The 19,997-nt window shown below is 39.9% G+C and overlaps 1 protein-coding gene across 7 annotated transcripts in view; it reads right to left on the reverse strand.

The window, feature by feature from the left end:
* The window catches only part of asic1c (acid-sensing (proton-gated) ion channel 1c), a 103,680-nt gene that overhangs the window by 12,204 nt on the left and 71,479 nt on the right, over window positions 1-19,997 (reverse strand). For 3 of the 7 annotated variants that reach the window (XR_015095803.1, XR_015095804.1, XM_086082757.1), the window contains exons 1-5: window positions 16,452-17,369; window positions 9,911-10,061; window positions 8,343-8,470; window positions 1,277-1,427; window positions 1,149-1,205 (exon numbers count right to left, since the gene is read on the reverse strand). Coding sequence is in view for 5 of the 7 variants with exons in the window: in XM_086082757.1 (XP_085938883.1) it covers window positions 1,149-1,205; window positions 1,277-1,427; window positions 8,343-8,470; window positions 9,911-10,061; window positions 16,452-17,045 (1,081 nt within the window). In the remaining 2 variants the exon portion in view is untranslated. Of the gene's footprint in view, window positions 1-1,148; window positions 1,206-1,276; window positions 1,428-4,421; window positions 4,550-8,342; window positions 8,471-9,910; window positions 10,062-16,451; window positions 17,373-19,997 lie in introns of those variants that run through there. The other 4 variants (XM_086082732.1, XM_086082724.1, XM_086082741.1 and 1 more) reach the window with 4 other exon arrangements.

A 19,997-nucleotide genomic window follows, 5' to 3' on the forward strand; every position in this document is an offset into this window, starting at 1 on the left:
TCTAAAGTGAATATATTAAGTTTAATTAATTATGAGTTGATTAAACTTAATACTTTGGATAGGAGTCACTTTGGATTAATTTAATACAGGTGATTATATTAAATTTAATGAACTCATAATTAACTCAACTTAATATATTCAATGGATGACTGGTTAGCACGTCCGCCTCCCAGTGCAGAGGACGTGGGACCGAGTCCGGGCTTCGGCCTTCGGCCTTCCTGGGTGGAGTTTGCATGTTCTCCCCATGCCTGCGTGGCTTTTCTCCGGGTGCTCCGGTTTCCTCCCGCATTCCAAAAACATGCATGGCAGGTTAATTGAACACTCCAAATTGTCCATAGGTGTGATTGTGAGTGTGGATGGTTGTTTGTCTCCGTATGCCCTGCGATTGTCTGGCAACCAGGTCAGGGTTTACCCCTGCCTACTGTCCGAAGCCAGCTGGGATAGGCTCCAGCACCCCCGCGACCCTTGGGAGGAATAAGCGGTTAAGAAAATGGATGGATGGATATTCACTTTGGACTAACTAAATTATATTGTGTGTTATCAATTGAAGTTGTTTTATTAAGTTGGTCAACAATTCAATTTGTAATCTTAAATTGGTTCAACAATTCTCTTTTGCTGAATGTTTATAATAATAATAATAATAATAATAATAAATGATCATCCATGCGAAGACACGGATCATGTCAATGTTTTTCTCCACAATAATTACCAACATTTTGAGCACATTTATCTTTCATAGTAAACAAATATTTACCAAATTATTTAGAAACGTGTGTTTTAAATAAACGAAAAATGGCTCTCCATAGATGTGAATTGTTGTGCGTTGTGCGTCACGATTGATTTGCGATGTGTCATGGCGGGTGTACTCCAACTCTGGGATCGGCTCCAACTAGGACCAAGAGATTTAAACCCCAGATTCCCAAACTCTGAAATGTATAGCAGGGGTTCTATATTATTGATAGAAACAAAGAAAATAAAAAAAAGACGGTAACCATTTTCTGTCTAGCCTTAGGCCACTATTTGAGAAACGACAACAAACATTCAGTTACTAGTATGAAGTTATTCGAAGCATTAAAGTAGTGTTACAAAGCAGACACAAACGATTCCACCAGTAGTTGTAAATGTTACGATGCAATGCGTTTGCTCACCTAAAGCCGGGTCGGCACAGTCTTTGTACTGTTCAGGTGTGCACACAGTGGAGGTCCCTGTGTTCAAATAACATGACAGTTACACGTGACGTCGCACATGACGCACAAACATTTCCCCGACTCCGTACCCGGCATGTGGACCATCCTGCAGTTGCAGTTTTCCAGCAGATAGCGGGTTTCGCAGTCGATGCGGCAGGCGGTGATGCTGTACGTGGAGAAGTACTCCGAGTCGATGGGAGTCGACTTGCAGTCTCCCCAAGGCGGAGGGAGGTACTGAAGCTGAGAAAAAAGAAGCGAATTGTTCGACGGGATTACGGCAAGAAACAATCTTCGCGTCCAAATCAACAACATCGGCAGGCTTCGCAAACCCAACACACGGTACAAAAAGAAGGGAAAAAACAAACAACATATCGATCGGCGGCAGGCAGACGTCATGCAGAACATTAGGGATGCAGGTCTAGGCCCGTATAGGAGGAAACAAGGTACCATGGGAATTGTCACTGGCTCACACTGGACACCACAACCAGAGGATGAATTCAGAAAAAGAAAAAAAAAAGATCCCGAGAGAGAACAGTGTACGGGTTACACGAGTGCTTCACTTGACCGGCATCGCACAAAGCCCAAGTCAATTAATTTGAATATGAAAGTGAACATGTCCAACTCAATCTCCTTCGCCATTAAAGCTTATCACGCTGACGAGCGAGATTAGATTTCCCAGCTCAAGTCATTAAACAAAGAGTGTGCCGACTCGAATGAGCTCCTGAACCGTCACAGACGTGAAACTAACATGAGCACAAAAGTGCAATCCATCATTTTGACCTCAAGGAATTTTAAATCCGGATCCACCATTGATGGCTGCTTATGTGAACACATTGGCGGTTGTAGTCTAATAAAACACATGCGAATCTGTTTTATTGTAAAAATGAGGCCCATATTTTCTTTGGTAGCTGATGGATTCAGTATCTCTGGGGTGAAAAATAGATGCCGCTGAGTGTTTTGTATTATATGGCCGGTTATCAAAAAAACTCTCAAATTGTTCACCATCTTCTCCAGTATGTGAGGTTCACACTTGACAGCAACCAGACAGAATGTACACGAGTTGTTCGCTTCGAAAGGACTCCTGATAAAATGGTCCCAGATTGGCTGCTTCAAAACAAAATGGCAGATTTGCTGCGTCCTTTCAGACATGGGGTGTGAGACGTTAATTTTTTGGTAGGTCTGTTCATCATAGAGATGCCTACCAAATTTCTTGTGCAGACGTGAAACTGGGTTTTATGGCCTTATTATTTTCGAAACAATTTGTGTAGGTGACTCATTCGTGTTTCATGTTTTATGGCAAATCACAAAACTTCACCCCATGTTCCGCTCACATGCACACAAACTCCAATGTTTGACAATTTTATGTCATACATCGGCCCAACACATCTGTCCAGGGGGTGCGGACGGTTAACCTTGCTCTCGCAAGATGTATTCTCGCGGTATTTGTGAGTTCACAAACTCCCGAGAATCCATCTTGTACATTGTGTCATTGATTTCCACCGACACGAACCACTGGTGGTTCGGACCAGAAGCCGTGGGAAGAAACAAACCAAACATGGCGACACCGGTGGACGAAGCAATGAATTCTGTTCTCGCTGAATTCATCTCTTGTATCCGCATATGAACATTGCAAAACCGACAACATAAACTCAACGCCGTGATATCAGCTAGTCACGACAGGCGCATGTCCGGGACGACATTTTCATCCTTTGCCGTGATTGGTCGCAACAAAAGTTAGGTAGACGTGCACACGATTCTGCTTCGTCCAATCAGCTGGAAGTGTTGTACAGCATGCCCCGCCTTTCCCGAACAAATCAACGCGGAGCAGTCCCAGACTGATATTGTGGAGTGAAGCACAAATCTATCTGGCTATTGCCAGGCTAGCGGATGATGGCCATGCGACGCGAATCCTATTCGTCAACAGGGGTCGGGTGGTGGTCGAGGATGGGCGGGGGTAGCGAACGATGGAAATGTGCCAAATTCTACAGTGTTGATTACTATTCATCGTTCGTTAAGTGTGCATAGCGGCTGCCTATTAATATATATCATTATATATACAGGGCAGCCGACTTGAAAATGGGCAGGCTGTTCAGGAAACTTCTGAAATTCCCAATAGCCAGTCTGCCTCTAGACAGAATCTGGAAAATGAACCTGAATTGATTCGTACCAAACAAAATGGCAGACCTTCTATGATTTTTTCCAGGCATGAGTTTTAGTCATGCCTACCAAATTTGATGTTTAGAAGTGAAACTTGCTGAATTTTTTAAGTTTTGTGTTTTATGGTGAGTCATCACATTTTCCCACCATGCTCCACCCACACACAATGATAATAACTCAAATGTTTCCGAATTTTCTGCCTATCTGTTTGTCTAAGAGGTTTCAATTTGGTAGCAATATTTTGTAAGACAAGTTTACTTTTGAAAGACCAGTGGAAATAGGGATGGCCGAGTACCGATACCAGGCATTCGTATTCCGTATCGGCCTTATTTTTATGGTATCGGGTACTCATGGAAACTGCCGACATCAGCCACTGATACTCAAGGCAAAAAAGAAATCTGACGTTGAGTAAGTCCTCCTTTGCAGTAGTTGGCGCTATACTATGGCAGTTTGACACAAGAGATGCAAGAGGTATCGGTACTTGGTATCGGTCTGAAAAAAAGAGGTATTGAACATTCCTACTTGGAAATGACCTACATGACCCTAAAAAGTTGCCTCATTTTTGCATAAATTTATAAGGAACAAAAATGCTCTCAATAGCTGCCTTGCAATTTGGATGAAGGATGATTAGCAATCTGGAGCTCAAACAAGGCTAGAAAAAAACCCACCTAGCTCGGAACAAAACCCTCCTCCATTAAAAGCCCGACTTTGAACTGATGCCAGGATAGTCACGGGCACAATATAACTAAAATGAACAGCATGACACTGTCCCTTCTAGAAGACATAAAAGGGGAGCAATGTGGTGGACACAAAGCTAAGACACATAAAAACAGAACAAATGTGAAGGCAGCTAAGATGAACGGCTGAAGCTGAAATGTTCACCAGTGTCCAGTTGACAGGAGAGCCAATGCAGATGTTGTTGCCACAACCACATATAGAAAGAACACGGGGGAGGGGGGGGGGGGGGGGGTGGGGGGGCGTTTGACTTGACTCCCCAGGGACTGTGGGGTGGAGGGTGGTTCGGGCACCAACGTGGCATGCAGCAAGCCCAGACAAACATACTGTACTGTACGCTACCCTCTGCTCTTGGGTGGAAACAAAGGTTTGGAAGCCGGGGGCCACCCCGAAGCCCAGCTGGTGGAGGAAAGGAGGCTCTGACTGAGCGTGAAGCTGTACCTTTATGCCGGCCTCATAAGACGTCTCATCTGGGCGAGGGGTGAGGGAACACACAGCCCGCGTCATTAACAGTAAAGCGGTTAAAAGAGCAGGCAAGAAATCGAAAGAGGCGAGACCCTCCCGCCTCCGCCTCCTCCGCAAGGTGAGGCAGCCTGTTAAGCGTTACACTGAAACAACAAACAGCTTCTTGTGACCTGAGAAATGCTATAATTGCGTGAAATGTCATTCAGCCATTTATTTTCCACCCCAAAGTGGTACAATTCAATCAACATTTCTGGATGATATGAATGAGATTTGTACGATTGAAAAAAAAAACTGCTTAATTGAATCAATGTTTTATGAATATTCCCTACAAGAAAAACAAAACAAAACATGCACACACATTTGTCACAGTGCATTTTTAGTCAACATACTACTAAAATAAACATTTACAAAAATTACAGCTGCCTTTAACATTCTCTGTAATTGATTTCCAAATAATCCCAACTGTTTGGTTTTCATTAGTTATGTATAGTGATGAAGGGTTGGTGACATGGTCTCACTTGATTTGAAATGTCAACATTGATGCCTTCACATCAAAAGTGCTTCAACATTCATCTGTTTTTACGTAGCAGGCCCTAATGCACAGTTTAACGAATAGGGCATCTTTTTTTTTTAGCCTGAAATGATACACCCTATAAAGCCAAACGTATCATATTAAATACAAGACATTTTGAGCCTTCTGTTTCATGAGTATAATATTGTTTCCCATTAAAACCCTAACGTATATGATCTGACACATGCATTGCACAGATAATCCATTAGAGGGCAGTGTCACCCAGCTGATGGCTTTTCCAGCGACTTTGCAAGATCGCCCCAATTGAGAAAGGAGAGACACTTATACTTTTTAATAGCGGGAAATGTTCTTTCTGATTTTTGGAAATACGTTTGACATATCAAACACATCAAAATATGTTTGATATGTCTGTTTATTCTTATATATTTGATGGTTATAAATGTACGAATTTAAAGAATTGTATAAAATCAAATATGACACAAATCAAAAGTCATATGTGGAAGTTGATAAAAAAAAGAAAGAAAAAAAGTTGTTTGTTTGTTCAAAATGACCAATAAATACTCTATTTACAAAGAATCAAAAATATTCTCTCATATATTTCATGGTTCAGGCTGTATAGGGCTAAAATAAAAGACAATTCCCGTGTGCTTGTTTTTGGTCTTTATGATAATTAATAACACACATTATTTTAGACCTGCAAGGAGGCTGAATGCGTTTAAACATTGTTACGCACTATTGGCATGATTGATGTTTACCGGGCGGGTAGAAAAATGGAGCAGGACAGTGGTGAAAAAAAGGTGGTGTTAACTTCTAGCTGCGTTTTGCTTGCTTTAGCGTGTAACATGGGGGCTCGTCCAAGATCCGAGGTAGCCATGGAGTATGTGAGGGAGTTGGTGTGGGTTTTGTGGTGCACTTCGGCTTGGTTAATTTGCTGTATGTGAGTGTGTGAGTGTGTTTTTTTCTCCAAGATTAGAGTAGAGGTGTCCAGCCAGGTTTTTTACAACCATTCCACTGGTCTACAATGTGACTTCATGTGACTGGCTGTTTATTTTTGTGGCTTTTTTTGTGTGTGCTATTGTGCTGTTTTCTTGTTCCCAGCATCTTGGGCACTATCTTGTAAGTGTCAAAAAGACCCAAAATAAAGAACAGGAGAGAAATACAGTATACAGTTTGTGGTGTCCAGGTGTCTACCAAGTCTTCCTCAGTCATCCAATGTTATTCAGCTAAAAAAAAACAAAAAAAAAACAAGCTTGGTTGTATTTCATGCTCATGGTTTTGGCCAAGACAGGCAGTTATCTTCAGGAGCAAAATCAATTGGAAATTTACAGCTTGGGAGGACTAGTAAACACAGTGCTAACGATCCTGTACAAAACATTCCAACAGCATTGAAAGGCCGCTGCAAGACTGAAAATGTCAGCGTTTCCTGTCACAGCGTGAAGTCGGGAAACAGCGCTTTTTGTAGGCGGTTGTCACTGAAGGCCAAATTCAATGTGAAATGCGACATTTGAATAAATCTGTCAGTCCGACGCAAACAACCTGAAGCGCTTTGAATGCTGCCATGGAAGATGTGCTCATTAAAGCTCATCAAAAATGAAAGCCTTTGCTTACGTTTCGTATTCTTTGCTATTATGTGTTGGCATAATAATCGGACACCTGAGTGTGTGGCCTTGTGGGTCCGATGACGCAACACAAGACTTATATCTCTACAGGACCTCGTTATTCATGTTTTATGACACCGACAGTATGAGCCTGAAATGGATTAGTCGCATTTAATTTATTTTAAATGTTCACACAATTGCGCTTAAGTGAGTTAAAGTTCATATAAAAAAGTATTTACGTTTATTATGTGTTGGCATAACAACCAGACACCTACGCATGTGTTCTTGTGGTTCTCAATGCTAAAACGCAACACAGTTACATGCCTATGTGAGTGAGAATGCCTTTTAATTTGTATTGAGAACAATTTTAAAAATATCTGTTAGCATAATAATAACCCTGCACCCGAGGATATGGCCTCATGGGTCTAAATACCAAAATACAGGGCAGTTACATTTCATGTGACCACTTTATTAAAGGTTTTATATTAGCTTGAGCCTTGAATGGATTCAATCCAAGTTACTTCTTTATCACACTTTTATGTAGTTGAAACAATACTTTCCCGAGTGCTAAATAAAGCACATCTAAAAAATAAAAAAAACCTTTGCAAAGTTCATTTCTTACTCGCATGTTCATGTAATCAAAATAATCGGTCAGAACCGTGTGCTAATTGAAACTCAGCTCCAAAATGGCCTCTGTGAAGTTACTCAAACGTGATGTTGTCAAAACAACAACTCACACAAAAAAACATGCTGTCAAAAACTCTCAACGCTAAATGTTGGCATAACAATGAAACACCCAAGTGTGTGGCTTTGTGGGTCTCGATGTTGTTAAAGCTCTTATGACAGCTTGAGCCTTGAACAGATTAAGTCCAAGTTAGAATTTTTTTCTCACACGTTCATGTAGTGAAAACAATCAATGCTTCCCTGAGTGCTAATTATAGCCTTTGTGAAGTTAATTTCTTACTCAAATGTTCATGTAATCTAAACAAATCAGTCGAAACTGCTAATTAAAACTGAGCTCAATAAATGTCTTTGTGAAGTGATTTCTTACTTGCACGTTCATGTTGTCAAAACAATAGCGCTCAAAGCTATGTTTTGGCATAACCACTAGACACCCTAGTATTTGGCCTTGTGGGTCAAGATACTTGAGCACTTGAGTGACTTATTTTATTTAAGAAAGTCACTTTGCATGAAGTGCTTATTAAAGCTAAACAATAAACCTTTGTGTTTCCCACTCACATGTTCCTGGTGTCAAAACAATCGCTCTGAAGCGAGCGCTCGGTTCAGCTTGTTTGTGAAGTTCCGATTTAGAAAACATTGTTTGATCCTTCATTTTGCTGACCACATTGAGTGAATTCTTTTTATTATTATTTCTCTCTCTCATTTCCTTGCACACAAACTTTAGCTGGCGACTAAAAATAGAGATGAAAAATCCAGAAACAACAACTCGGGTACCGAATAGCTTTTCACAGTGATAATGAGGCTCATTAAATTGCTAGCACTCCACTTCCACTGAGATTCATTTTGATCAGATTTTGCTCTGAAGAAATGGTGACAGCCTGGCAGGGATTTGAGGGGGGATTTTGCGGGACAAACACGCAGTAAAGCGGGGGGGATGGCGGGGTGCGGGGGTGCACGACGGTTGCGAACGTGGTAACAATGTGGTACCAGTTGCTGCTGACATGACACAAAAGTTTGAAAACCAGGGGCCACGCCAAATCCCAGCTGGTCAATGAAGGGCGGCTCGTCCTGGCTGTGGATCTGAACTTTGATGCCCGCTTCGTAGGACGTCTCATCTGTGGATATACATACAGCACGCCACACAATTTATCAAGCCAAACTCACATGATTTTGTGTGGGATTGTTTTTTTTTTCTCTCCTTTTACTGGCAGGGATGCTGAGCACTGAGCAGTACTGGAAGCCAAGATCACATGTTAGATTTATGACAGGCGGTTAAGGAATGTGTGCAGGGGGTGTTCAATAAATGTATAAGACCTGCTGCAAATTTAATATTGCATTATTTATACTATGTTGAGCCCTTTGTCTTGTTTGTTTTGCTCCTGTCTTGTGGAGGCTATATACAGTAACACCTACCGTATTTCTTTAAATAGATGCCGGGTAAGTAATCTACTTAAGACAAATAAGTGCCTCCCTCAAATAAACGTGTGCCTTTTCAGGTGAGGAAAAATAGGTAGTTCCTGTAATTATTTCAGTTCATAGACAATATTCTTCACACAAATGGACATGAACTCATTTGCTCCCAAAAACGTATAAATATGTACTATTTTAAATATCATCAGTGTCCCAAAAACGTTTTTTTTTAAAACGTTTTTTTATGCTAGAACTGAAGAAAAATCTTAAAGCAATGGTAGTTATTACAAAAATGGCCAGAAGGTGGCAGCAGAGAGATCAACCAGGGCCATGTTAAAAAAAAAGCAATTTCCCCTACAGTTTTAAACTGATTTGTGAATAATGATGAAACTTACTTGCACGTTCATGTTGTCAAAACAATAGCGCTCAAAGCTATGTTTTGGCATAACCACTAGACACCCTAGTATTTGGCCTTGTGGGTCAAGATACTTGAGCACTTGAGTGACTTATTTTATTTAAGAAAGTCACTTTGCATGAAGTGCTTATTAAAGCTAAACAATAAACCTTTGTGTTTCCCACTCACATGTTCCTGGTGTCAAAACAATAATGCTATTTGCTGCAAAATAGAAACAGATAGAAATATCCTTTTTTTTTTCCTGATGAAAGAAGAGACTTGATCTTTCTTTTGGTAGGTTCCATGTTTTTATAGCAATAGAACACAATATTCTGTGGGCCTTGCAAAATCAGTCAACATCCAGTAAAACAGCCGGGAGCAAAGGGGATTGCTTCAGTGAAAATGGCTGGGAGTGAATGAGTTAAAAAGTTCAATGATGAGCCCATTTTGACTGTGTTGCTAACCAAAACAGCAGCACCTAAATGGTCTCACATAAACTTAAGAGGCCAGTGTTCATTTCAGTCACTCTTTGTACAGTATAGTGGATACTATAAATGAAATATACAACTTTCACTTCTTGGATTGACATAATTTATTTTCCGCCATTTTGTAGTTAATTGAGATATTCGTACACTATATACTGTATGTTGAAGAAACTGTGATAAAAATCTGCAATACAAACATGGCACGGGTATTGAACTTTTCCCAGCCACTTATATGATTACACATGTTAAAGTATAACTGCACTAACCTGTGTCCCCCCAGACAGGAAGGTATTCGTCCTGCTGAATATCTAGCATGATCTCCAAGCCGTTCCCCGTGCCTCCTTTCAATGTGGTCAACAGCGGGTTGCCATCTAGTCCCGAGTTGAAAGTGTAACATTTCCCGTAGCGTGTGTAAATCTGTAGAATAGAAACACAAAAAACAGAGAGTGAGTTAAGAGCACAACATGTGATTGAATCACATCTTAGCGTGTAGTCCAGAGGTGGGCAAACGTTTGTGCTCAAAGGCCACATTTAAGTTTTTGAATTAACTGATGGGTCAAGTCATTCATAGATGTTTTTTTTTTTAAATGATCATAAAATAAATCAATTAAATACATCTCTCTTTTTTTAATGAAATCAATTAATTCATTCTCATTTTTATTTTAAAATGTATTTTATTAGTATAATTCATTAACCAATTTTTAAAAAAAAAAATGCTAAATGTGAATACAAAATTAGTAGATTTTACAAATATATTTTATTTGACTATTTAGAATAAATTAATTAACTCAGACGCACTCAACTTTGACACTATATTTCACTCTCATTGGAACCTCCAAAGTCAAGAACAATCTTTAATAATGTTGCAGCTGTTATGATCAAATTTTTGACACCATAGGAAACAATATTAAGTAAATATATTGGCTCCAGACAAAAACAAAAACAAAAAAACATGCTATTATAAAACCTTTAAAAACTGTACAGTAAGACTTTAATATAAAGTATAAGGTATAATAAAGCAGAACAACTTGCATCCTGCCCATCCGGTGTCAAGAAAGTTTGTCTGTTGGCTAGTCATTAGCCTTCATGTGTTCAGCTACAGTACATTATATTCACATTAGCATCTGCTTGATGAAGTTAGTTTATTAGTTTAACCATGTAAATACTTTGCCCTGACTACCCAGGGCATGTGATCAATGTTGAGGTCCACTCGCCAGACTCATGACTCAAGATTCGAGTGATTCCTAACGGCAGCGGCTATCAATCTCGGGCCAATTTCCCTGCAAATTTCCCACAGGGGTCTATTTGCTTGTGATTAAATAAGAGACGAGCGAGTTGAAGCTCACAAATAAACTCAATTGGGTCGTAGAAGATACTTGCATGTCTCGACTCTAATTAAGGATTGATGTGTCATTTCCACAAAAGTCTTTCCCCCACCAAATGTATGTCTGCTTCAATAAATCCAGCAGGTTGAGAAAAGTCTGTGGGTTTCCTCAGCGCTTGTGATGCATAGCTCGACATTTTCATGCTAGTCATCTGGTCGGAGGTGTTGTATACTATCAGTTTCCTATGCCAGTTTCCAGTTTCCTAACAACAGAGGCCCTAGAATTAAACCCTGTGGAACACCATACGGTTCATTATACATATGAATAAAATACTGCACATATTCGTCTGACCACTTTCTTTTTTTTGCTCGACATACTGAAGTTTTAGTATTAAGGGATCACAACAATCACAAGTCGACGACGACCAAATTCCCTGCGCCAGGGCCAAGCAATGTATGATCACCTTCAGCCAATGATGGCCAAGCCGGCATATCATTATAAATCATTTAGGACTGGGGTGCGACTCACTCACCAAACCCCTGGGGTTCGATCAAACCCAGGTTAAGAACCACCGCGCTCGTGCAACTAATGTATACAAATAAATGTGCATACTAATAAACAGAGTTGGCGTTTACAATTTCTTTCTTTGTTAGAGTGAGAAAGGCTTGTGTTTTAGATGCAGTCGGCGTAGTTGATCAAATCCAAGTCTTTCCATTTGAATTGAAACTGAAACGCTGACGGCTCAATCAATATTTATGCATTTACAAACATGAAAACCTGCAGCCGTGATTGAGGGGAAAGTATAAAGCAAAAAAAATGAAGGTCTTATTAAGGCTTTCAATTTCATTTGAAGCAGTCTATCGACAGGTTTAACTCTTAACCCCATTGGGTGAAATACATGCTTTACAAAGCATACTGTATATGTCCATATTTCCATAACATTCAAAAATCACCAGGAAGCTATACAAGCCACGCTAATGGTCTCGCAAGCTAAATGCAAATCAGTGCTACAAGATAATGTCTTAAAATAAACATTGTTTGATCAGAAAAGGAGCATTAGCACTGATGCTACATGGGAGGCATCCTGGCTCGTCCACCGGCAAGTGTGGAGCACATTTGCATTACATAATGACAGAACTTCTTATTTCAAGCCAGTGTCCCACAAGACCCACATTATTTTAAAGATGGCTTTAAATATGATGTAATACCTTGCAACAAAACCACAGACAAAATAAACATGCAGTAGGTACAACAACAAAAAAAAAGTATAATTAGTCATGCTAACGATTGACTTCTGGGCATTTGCATCTTGAATATTTTGTGATGACATTACAGTATGAGCTGTGGTCTGGATCTGAAGTATGAATTACCCTCTGCATTACAAATGCCACCCGTGGCTGTCAATCAACCCCACGTCTTTTTCCCTCCACAATGCCCCAGATGTTTAATTAGAGAAGCAAAAAGATTAATTAGGACCGAGCTAGGATGCCTGAATAATGAAAATGTCATTTCAAAGCAAACAATAAGGCATTTTCTTTTGTTCCTTCAGAGTTTCTCACAATTCCAGATAGTTGTTATTGGTGAAGATATTACATTGCTTTTACACTCTGGCATTATACAACCATTGTTTTGTACAGATGTTTATGTTGCCAGCCCAACTGCACTATCCAATACTTTAGTCTTTCAAAGAAAAAGTGAAATTAGACTTCTTTTTTTAACTGTGGGTGAACTTATAGTTGACCTGCAGCCTATTGGACCTGCTGAAGAAATTTTCCAAACAAATAGACTGTGACTGTCAATAAAGTTCTTTCAAAGGATTAACTCAGTCAAACCCAAAAATGTATACATATATTTTTTAAATACTTTACCCTTCACTCCCAAAAACGTATTTATATGTTTTTATTATGTATGTATGTATGTATGTGTGTGTGTGTGAGTATATATATATATATATATATATATATATATATATATATATATATATATATATATGCTAGAGCATACAGAAGGCTTTGAGGCAGCTTCTGCCCTGAAGAGGTGGCTTAAAGCAATGGTAATTATTACAAAAAATTGGCCAGCAGGTGGCAGCAGAGTATAAGAGATCAGCCAGGGCCATGTTGCAAAAAGCTGTTGTCGCTACAGTTTTAAACTGATTTATGAATAATGATGAAACTTAGCTATATTCTAATGCTAATTGCTGCAAAACGGAAACAGATAAAATATCCTTTTTTTTCTGATGAAAGAAGAGACTCTTCTTTCATCAGAAAAAATCTTTCTTTTGGTAGGTTCCATGTTTTTATAGCAATAGAATACAAAATTCTGTGGGCCTTGAAAAATAAGTCAAAATCCAGTAAAACAGCCGGGAGCGAAAGTGAAAATGGCTGGGAGTGAATGAGGTAACTGTCTTCCTTTTTGGATTCAAAAGAATACAAAGAAATACATCAATACTATCTAAATGCAAAAACAGAAACAGGAACCGAATGACTGAAAAATGCTGCCGTTTTAGCCTGCACTCACCCTGCATGGCTAAAGTGACACAATCTTAATATTTTGCTGTCAAGTAGCACATTTGCGATACGCATCGTGGAGGCGTAAAGAGGAAAATAAACCGCATAGAATGGGATATCGTCAGATTGTAATCAGCCTTCTTTCAAATCCGATATCTGCCAATGCGAGTGCAGCGTAAACAAGCAGAACTAATATGACCCCGTCAAAGCCATACAAGCAATGTTCCCTCTAAGCTGCGCGCGTGCGCAATCGCGCACTGCCCGCACATTCTCAGTGCACAAGAAAATCTATCCAGCGCATAAACAACATCAACATAACGTATTAATTAATATCTAATATTAGACTTAATCTAATCTAATTAATTCGCCCAATAATATTGTTTTTTTGTTTCTCACTCAGTGAGTGACAGGTGTCCAGCCAATGATACGATACGGTTCACTTATGGTACGAAGCCAATCATGGCATTGACGGTGCTTGCGTCTGGGCCCTGCCTATATGCGCCGTGCAGGTTAGCTAGCAGGTTAATACCTGTTCGTTTCGCCATGATGTGGGGTTTGTATTGGCAGCGACACATCCACTCACCAAGCCACAGTAAAAAAGAAATGCAGTTCTTTTAAGATGGAATGGTTGTCGGAGTATGTGCAAATTGAAGAAAAAGCGGTGAAATTGGGTGAGATTTTTTCTTTTTCAAGTGAGAAAGGTCTACTCTGCAAAACATGCAGCGATGCCAAAGTAGCATGTGAGTTTTCAGAGGGAAAAATGTGGATTGAATGGAAGCTGGACTATCTCAAGCGTCACGTTCAGTATAAAAGTCATTTAAAAGCTGTCGAAACTGTACGAAGACTCAAGATGGGACAGGGGATTGGTACATTATTGCGGGAGAGCGCAAAAGACCGAGAGAAAAGGAACGAGCTGTCACACAAAACAAAATCGGACCCTGAACAAGTTAAAGTTCTCATTGACAATATTTTACTTGCCATCAAAATGAATGCATCAATGCTGTCAGTTCAACAAATCCACGATCACATGGCAAAGTATGTATGCATGTAAGTATGTTGCTCACAGTAGTCCTCAGTTTGCTCAGGGAGCTTGTGTGTATGCCCAGATACATGAAAAATTAGAGGGAACATTGCATACAAGTATGTACATAAACATTCAAAGCAGTATGAATCTGCCACCAATCCTCAAAAAAAGGTGCATACATGCATTTTAGCAGTATAAGTAGACATTTATCAAGTTGAGCCTTTTACACGGAACATCGAGACGGGATATCGCCTCGCTTCGACACATCAACGGGGATGTGTGATAAAATGTTTTTTTTTATCACCAAGACAGTGTCGGGTGTTAAACTTGATACTCCCACTCCATAGCTTGCCGCTATTCTATTTCACACAGGCACTCCCCTTACACCTCTGACTACCTCTAAAGCTGGTAAATTGCTGGGTTGCCCTCGTCACCCCCGTTCTGGCGGGGAACCACATGATTTGATATCTTTCGGTTGTTCACTTCTAAACAGTGGCTAACTTATTCACATTTGCATCCATGTTAACTACCTTGTTAACGTACCTTTGTCAACAAGTGGTTCTCAAACTGGGATCACCGGGCCACGGAGGTCAACAAATAATAGCTTGGGGGTCCGCAAAAATAATTTGTATTCAATTAGTTTGTTGGATGATTTCAAAAGTGCCTTCCTGCATGTGTGTGCATGCAAACAGTTACTTCTCCCCATCTTAGTTTTGGACCAGTTAAAAGCTCTGATATTATTGTATGGTGTGATATTAACCTTTTTCAACAGCAAACAAAACAAACTATTGTCTTTTCTTTCTTTCTTTTTTTTTTTTTTTAAACAACAATTCCAGAATCATAAGCATAATAGTAAAAGGACATTGGATTTTTTCCCCTTTAAAATTCACCTGTTAAAATGTGATTTGTATGACTTTTTATTAAAAAAAAAGTTTTTGTCCCTTGAATTCTTATGTCAATTAGGGGTACACATTGTAGTTATGTTTTGGCGTCATATTATTGTTTAGAGTTACAGAGGGGTCTTTGGCAACGTTATTATAGTTAACAAAAACAAACAAAATAACTAAAAATACAATTAAAAAAAATAAAAACCTGGGAACTAAAGTAAACAACATTTTGTGTTGATAAAGCTAACTCAAACTAACTCAAAATAATAAATATAAATAAATATAGCACAAAACAATTATTATACATGAGCTTACAGGTTTTATAATTTAAATGTTTATTTTTGTACAGATGAGAGGAGGTTGAACCGTTTTTTTGGACATTGCAATTTACTTTACTTTAATACACAATAGTTAGTGACATTTTTTGTACTGCAATTAATAAATCTGGAGAAAAAAATATATGAATATACTAAAACTAAAACAAACTAGACAAAGTGCAATTTCTGGAGAAATTGCGTGGGAATGCTGAAAATGCTGTCCCATTGAAAATGAATCAGGAAAAGTTTATATTTAACGTTAACGTTGTGTGAATACGCAAGTCATGTGGAATCGGACGATATATACGCCGGGAGGATAGAATTTTTTGGGAAGCAAGTGTAAATTCGTGTTGTAACACCTCAAAAAAGTCTGGAGAATAAAAAGTGCATGATATAATAATAATAATAATAATAACAACAATAAAAATAATAAAGGTTAGAAACAACATATAAACAAACAAACAAACAAATAAATAAACTAAATGGAATGAACTAAAATTAAGCATTTTTGAAGAGGAAAAAAAGCACCTACAAAAACAAGCCCAAACAAGACTTGACAATTCATTAAAACTGAATTTTAAGAAAAAAAGTCCAAATGAAATACAAATAACTATGACGGAAAATCTAAAACTATTATAACTCTAGCCCTTGCGGGGGGGGGGGGGGGGGGCTTCTGTGAGTGTCCCTAGCCACCAAATTTTGAGTAGCACACATACACATGCCTTCCAACCACCTTCATCTACATACAGTGCTGAAGTTCTTGGCGGTGCAGGTCTCACCGCGGAACCTGCACTCCAGCAGCATGTCCTCCAGCTGGTGTCCGAGGCGGCCCATCATCTCGGTGGTGTTGACCCGATTACGGGGCGGCCGGGCGTAGCCGTTGAAGTCCAGAAGGCTCAGCAGCCCCCGCTTGTGGCTCTCCTTCAGGATGGCCAGGCTTTTCTCCACCAAGCTGTGGTTGGCGTACATGAGGTCCATCCAGTATCCGCTGTGGTACAGGTCATCCCTGGTCAGACTGGACGCTCGGAACACGTTCTTGTTGCAGAAGGTGACGGCCGGGAAGGACATGCTGTGAGCCCACACCATGTGGATTTTCGTCACAACCGGGTAGGAGATAAGGTAGAGGACTCTGTTCCTGGACCAGGTGAGGAGGAGGGCCACGCAGACCAGGAAGGCCACGACCCAGACGCCCCGTCGCAGCTTGGACTTGTGCCGGGAGAACATAAACTTCAAACCGTGGACTTTGGTCCCGGTGACGAAATTCACCGTCATGTCTTTCCACGATGGACTTGGCTTTAGGAGCTCCTGGCCATCGTTTTCCAAGGAGACCGACTCAACCATTATCCTTGTCCAACGTGACTTCTCGATCGAAAATTCCCAGCAGCGGTAACGGGACCCTTTTGTGTGCGCTGCTCAGGCTTGCAAATCTATCGCCAGAAAGAACAAGCGTGGCTCCTTAGGGAGAAGAAGATATCTTGAAATAATGAGCCCAATGCAGAAAAAGACCCAACATCACCGCTCCATGCCTAGTGGATTTTTTGGGACCGCTTCTCCAGTGCCAGACCGCTTTTGTCTCTTTTTGCTCTCCTCCCTCACAGATCGAAGCGACTCCTTTTGAAAGTCTGTTGACTCGCAGCCCGCCGAAAGGAATGGAAAGCTTGTTGCGTCCCGCGCGCACTCGCTCGCTATAGTGAGGTGGAGCCAGCGGATGAAAAGGGTTTTTCTTCTTCCCCCACCGACCGGTGATGAAGTAGATTTGCAATGCTATATGGAGTGTGTGCATCAATCAGAGAAGCAAAAGTCCCGCTGATGAAACTGTGTCGCAAAATTGATGATCCTTGATAGAGAATAAATAACAGCTTCTTGTTTGACCAATAGAACCGTATAATTAAAGAAAAGGGAAAGTATACAAGCTTTTTTGTTGTGTTGTGCATCCTGCTGCATTCAGATGTGGCGCAGGACTTTATTAAATATGCATCTTGTTTTTAAGCTGATAGCAGCACTTTATAGGCATATGAGTTGAATTTCTTTGTAGTCTTAGACAATAAAAGCAAATCCCATACCGCGGTGACACAGTCAAATACACAAACTCAGCACTGAACTAAAGCAAGCATTAACATAAAATGTATCATCCACTGATGCCATCACACCACACATAAAAAGGTACGGTATTTTTTTTTATTGTTCAAATATTTTACATGGTGTATATGTAAAAAAATATAAATATAAATTAAGATAGGAATTTTCTGTTTTTGGAGCTTGGGAACGGGTTCATTGCATTTACATTATTTCCTATGGGAATTTTTTTTTCGGAGGTTGAACAATTCTGACTTTGAACACTTCACAGGAACGAATTATGTTCAAACTCCGAGGTACCACTGTATTACCATGGTCCCAAAAGCGTATTTATACGTTTTTTAAGGCTCTTTCCCCCACTGTTTTAAACAGATTTGTGAATAATGATGAAACTTAGCTATATTCTAAAGCTTATTGCTGCAAAACGAAAACAGATAGAAATGTATTTGTTTTTCCTGATGAAAGAAGACACTCTAATCTTTCTTTTGGTATGTTCCATGTTTTTATAGCAATAAAACACAATATTCGGGGGGCCTTCAGTCATAAAATCAGTCAAAAAACAGTAAAACAGCCGGGAGCAAAGGGGGTTGCTTCAGTGAAAATGGCTGGGAGTGAATGAGTTAATAATCGAGTAATCGTTTGGAAAAATTAAAAGTTATGTAAAATCGTCCAAGTCCTCTGATTTCAGGAATTTAACAGTAATTGTTCACTGAAAATAAACACCAATCACTAGTTAATAAACAATAATCATTTGTAACACACTTTAATGCAAAAATAAAATGGATCCGATTAGTCGAATAATCGATTGAATAATCGATTCTAAAAATATTAGATAGCGAGAGCACTACTCTTTTTTTATTTTTTATTCTGCATGTCAAGTGAAGAAGTATTAATCTTCAAATTTTCATTGATTGTTTTTAAAAGAATCACACGAAGACAGACAACCTTATTATGTTATTGAGGACATAGATATGCACTGCACAATCCAATACATTGTGAACGATGCTGGCCAAAGGAATGACAGGAAGGACTTAAGTCTCATTCGCCATCACGATTGGTCGTATATGCTCTAAAACAAACTGAAGGGAGCTAAAGAAGATTCTGCTCTATTTTCAGCTCAACCAAGGCAAAGTAGGGGGACGATGGTGAATTACTAAACACGCAACCTTATTACGCTTAAAGCTCAGTGGCTCCACGTAGCGACCCCGTGCATTGATTTATTTTATGCTGTTGGGCTCCATAAAAATGACACGCCCCCTACTAGACCCTTGCTTGATTGCTTTGTGTGATTGCTGGTTTTTCCCGAATTGTCCCTTGTCAGCATTTTGACCCCAAAGTCGTCATTATGAGTTATTGCTTGCGTCAGATGTTACCCGGGCAATGCAAAGCGATGGTAAATCATCTCAAGTCTTTCAGGCTTCCTATCCAAATCGGCATCTCTTCAAGCTTCTGTGGTGCGCTTCATTGAAAGCATTGCTGGGTTCGCAAGGCAAGCAAGCTCGGCACATTCAGGACAGTGTTCGCCGGGGTGAAGGACCGAGCCCTGTCACAAAGAGTGAAGATTCTCAATTGGTATTCCATTGGCTACATGTGCGGATAATAGGACCTTTTTTTTTCTCTCTGTTTAATATATTGCAAATCCTTAGGCACGTGGTCAACCAAATTCATTTCATCAATTTAACTCACCATCAAAGTAAATCAATTAATAACCATCAGTATCATATTTTCCAGCCAGATCGTATTTCTGCTACTTGCGTGATATCCGCTGTTCTATTTTTGTCCGAGTCTTCACATATCCTAAGATTTTTTTTTTCCACGTTCAAACTTAAACGAGCAGTCAATTCCTGTGTGACTTTTTTTGCCCGGGCTCAGTGATCTGTGAGCTTGTCAAGCCTCCCCCCCCCCCCCCCCCTCCTTGTCAAAGCCCAGTTGAGCCCCAGAGGTCTCATTAAAAGGAGGAGCGGAGCTTAAAAGGAATAACCAGACGAGGTCCTTCAAGGGCTGGTGAGAACGCTCGACACCAAATGAGACAGTGGCGGCAATTAAATGCGCATCAGAAATACCAGGACTAAAACTGAAGGCTAAAGCCACCATTTACTATCTTCAAATGCTGTCGGGCTGAAAAAAATAATAATTTGCAAGCCTTTTTGATTAGCACTACTAAACAAAGTAACTCAATAAGTTGACAGTCTTTCTGTGTTGTTTGACACAAACGAG

Source organism: Leptonotus elevatus, chromosome 1, assembly GCF_054856555.1.
Source record: "Leptonotus elevatus isolate MCC_2025b chromosome 1, RoL_Lele_1.0, whole genome shotgun sequence".
Classification (NCBI taxonomy): Eukaryota; Metazoa; Chordata; class Actinopteri; order Syngnathiformes; family Syngnathidae; genus Leptonotus; species Leptonotus elevatus.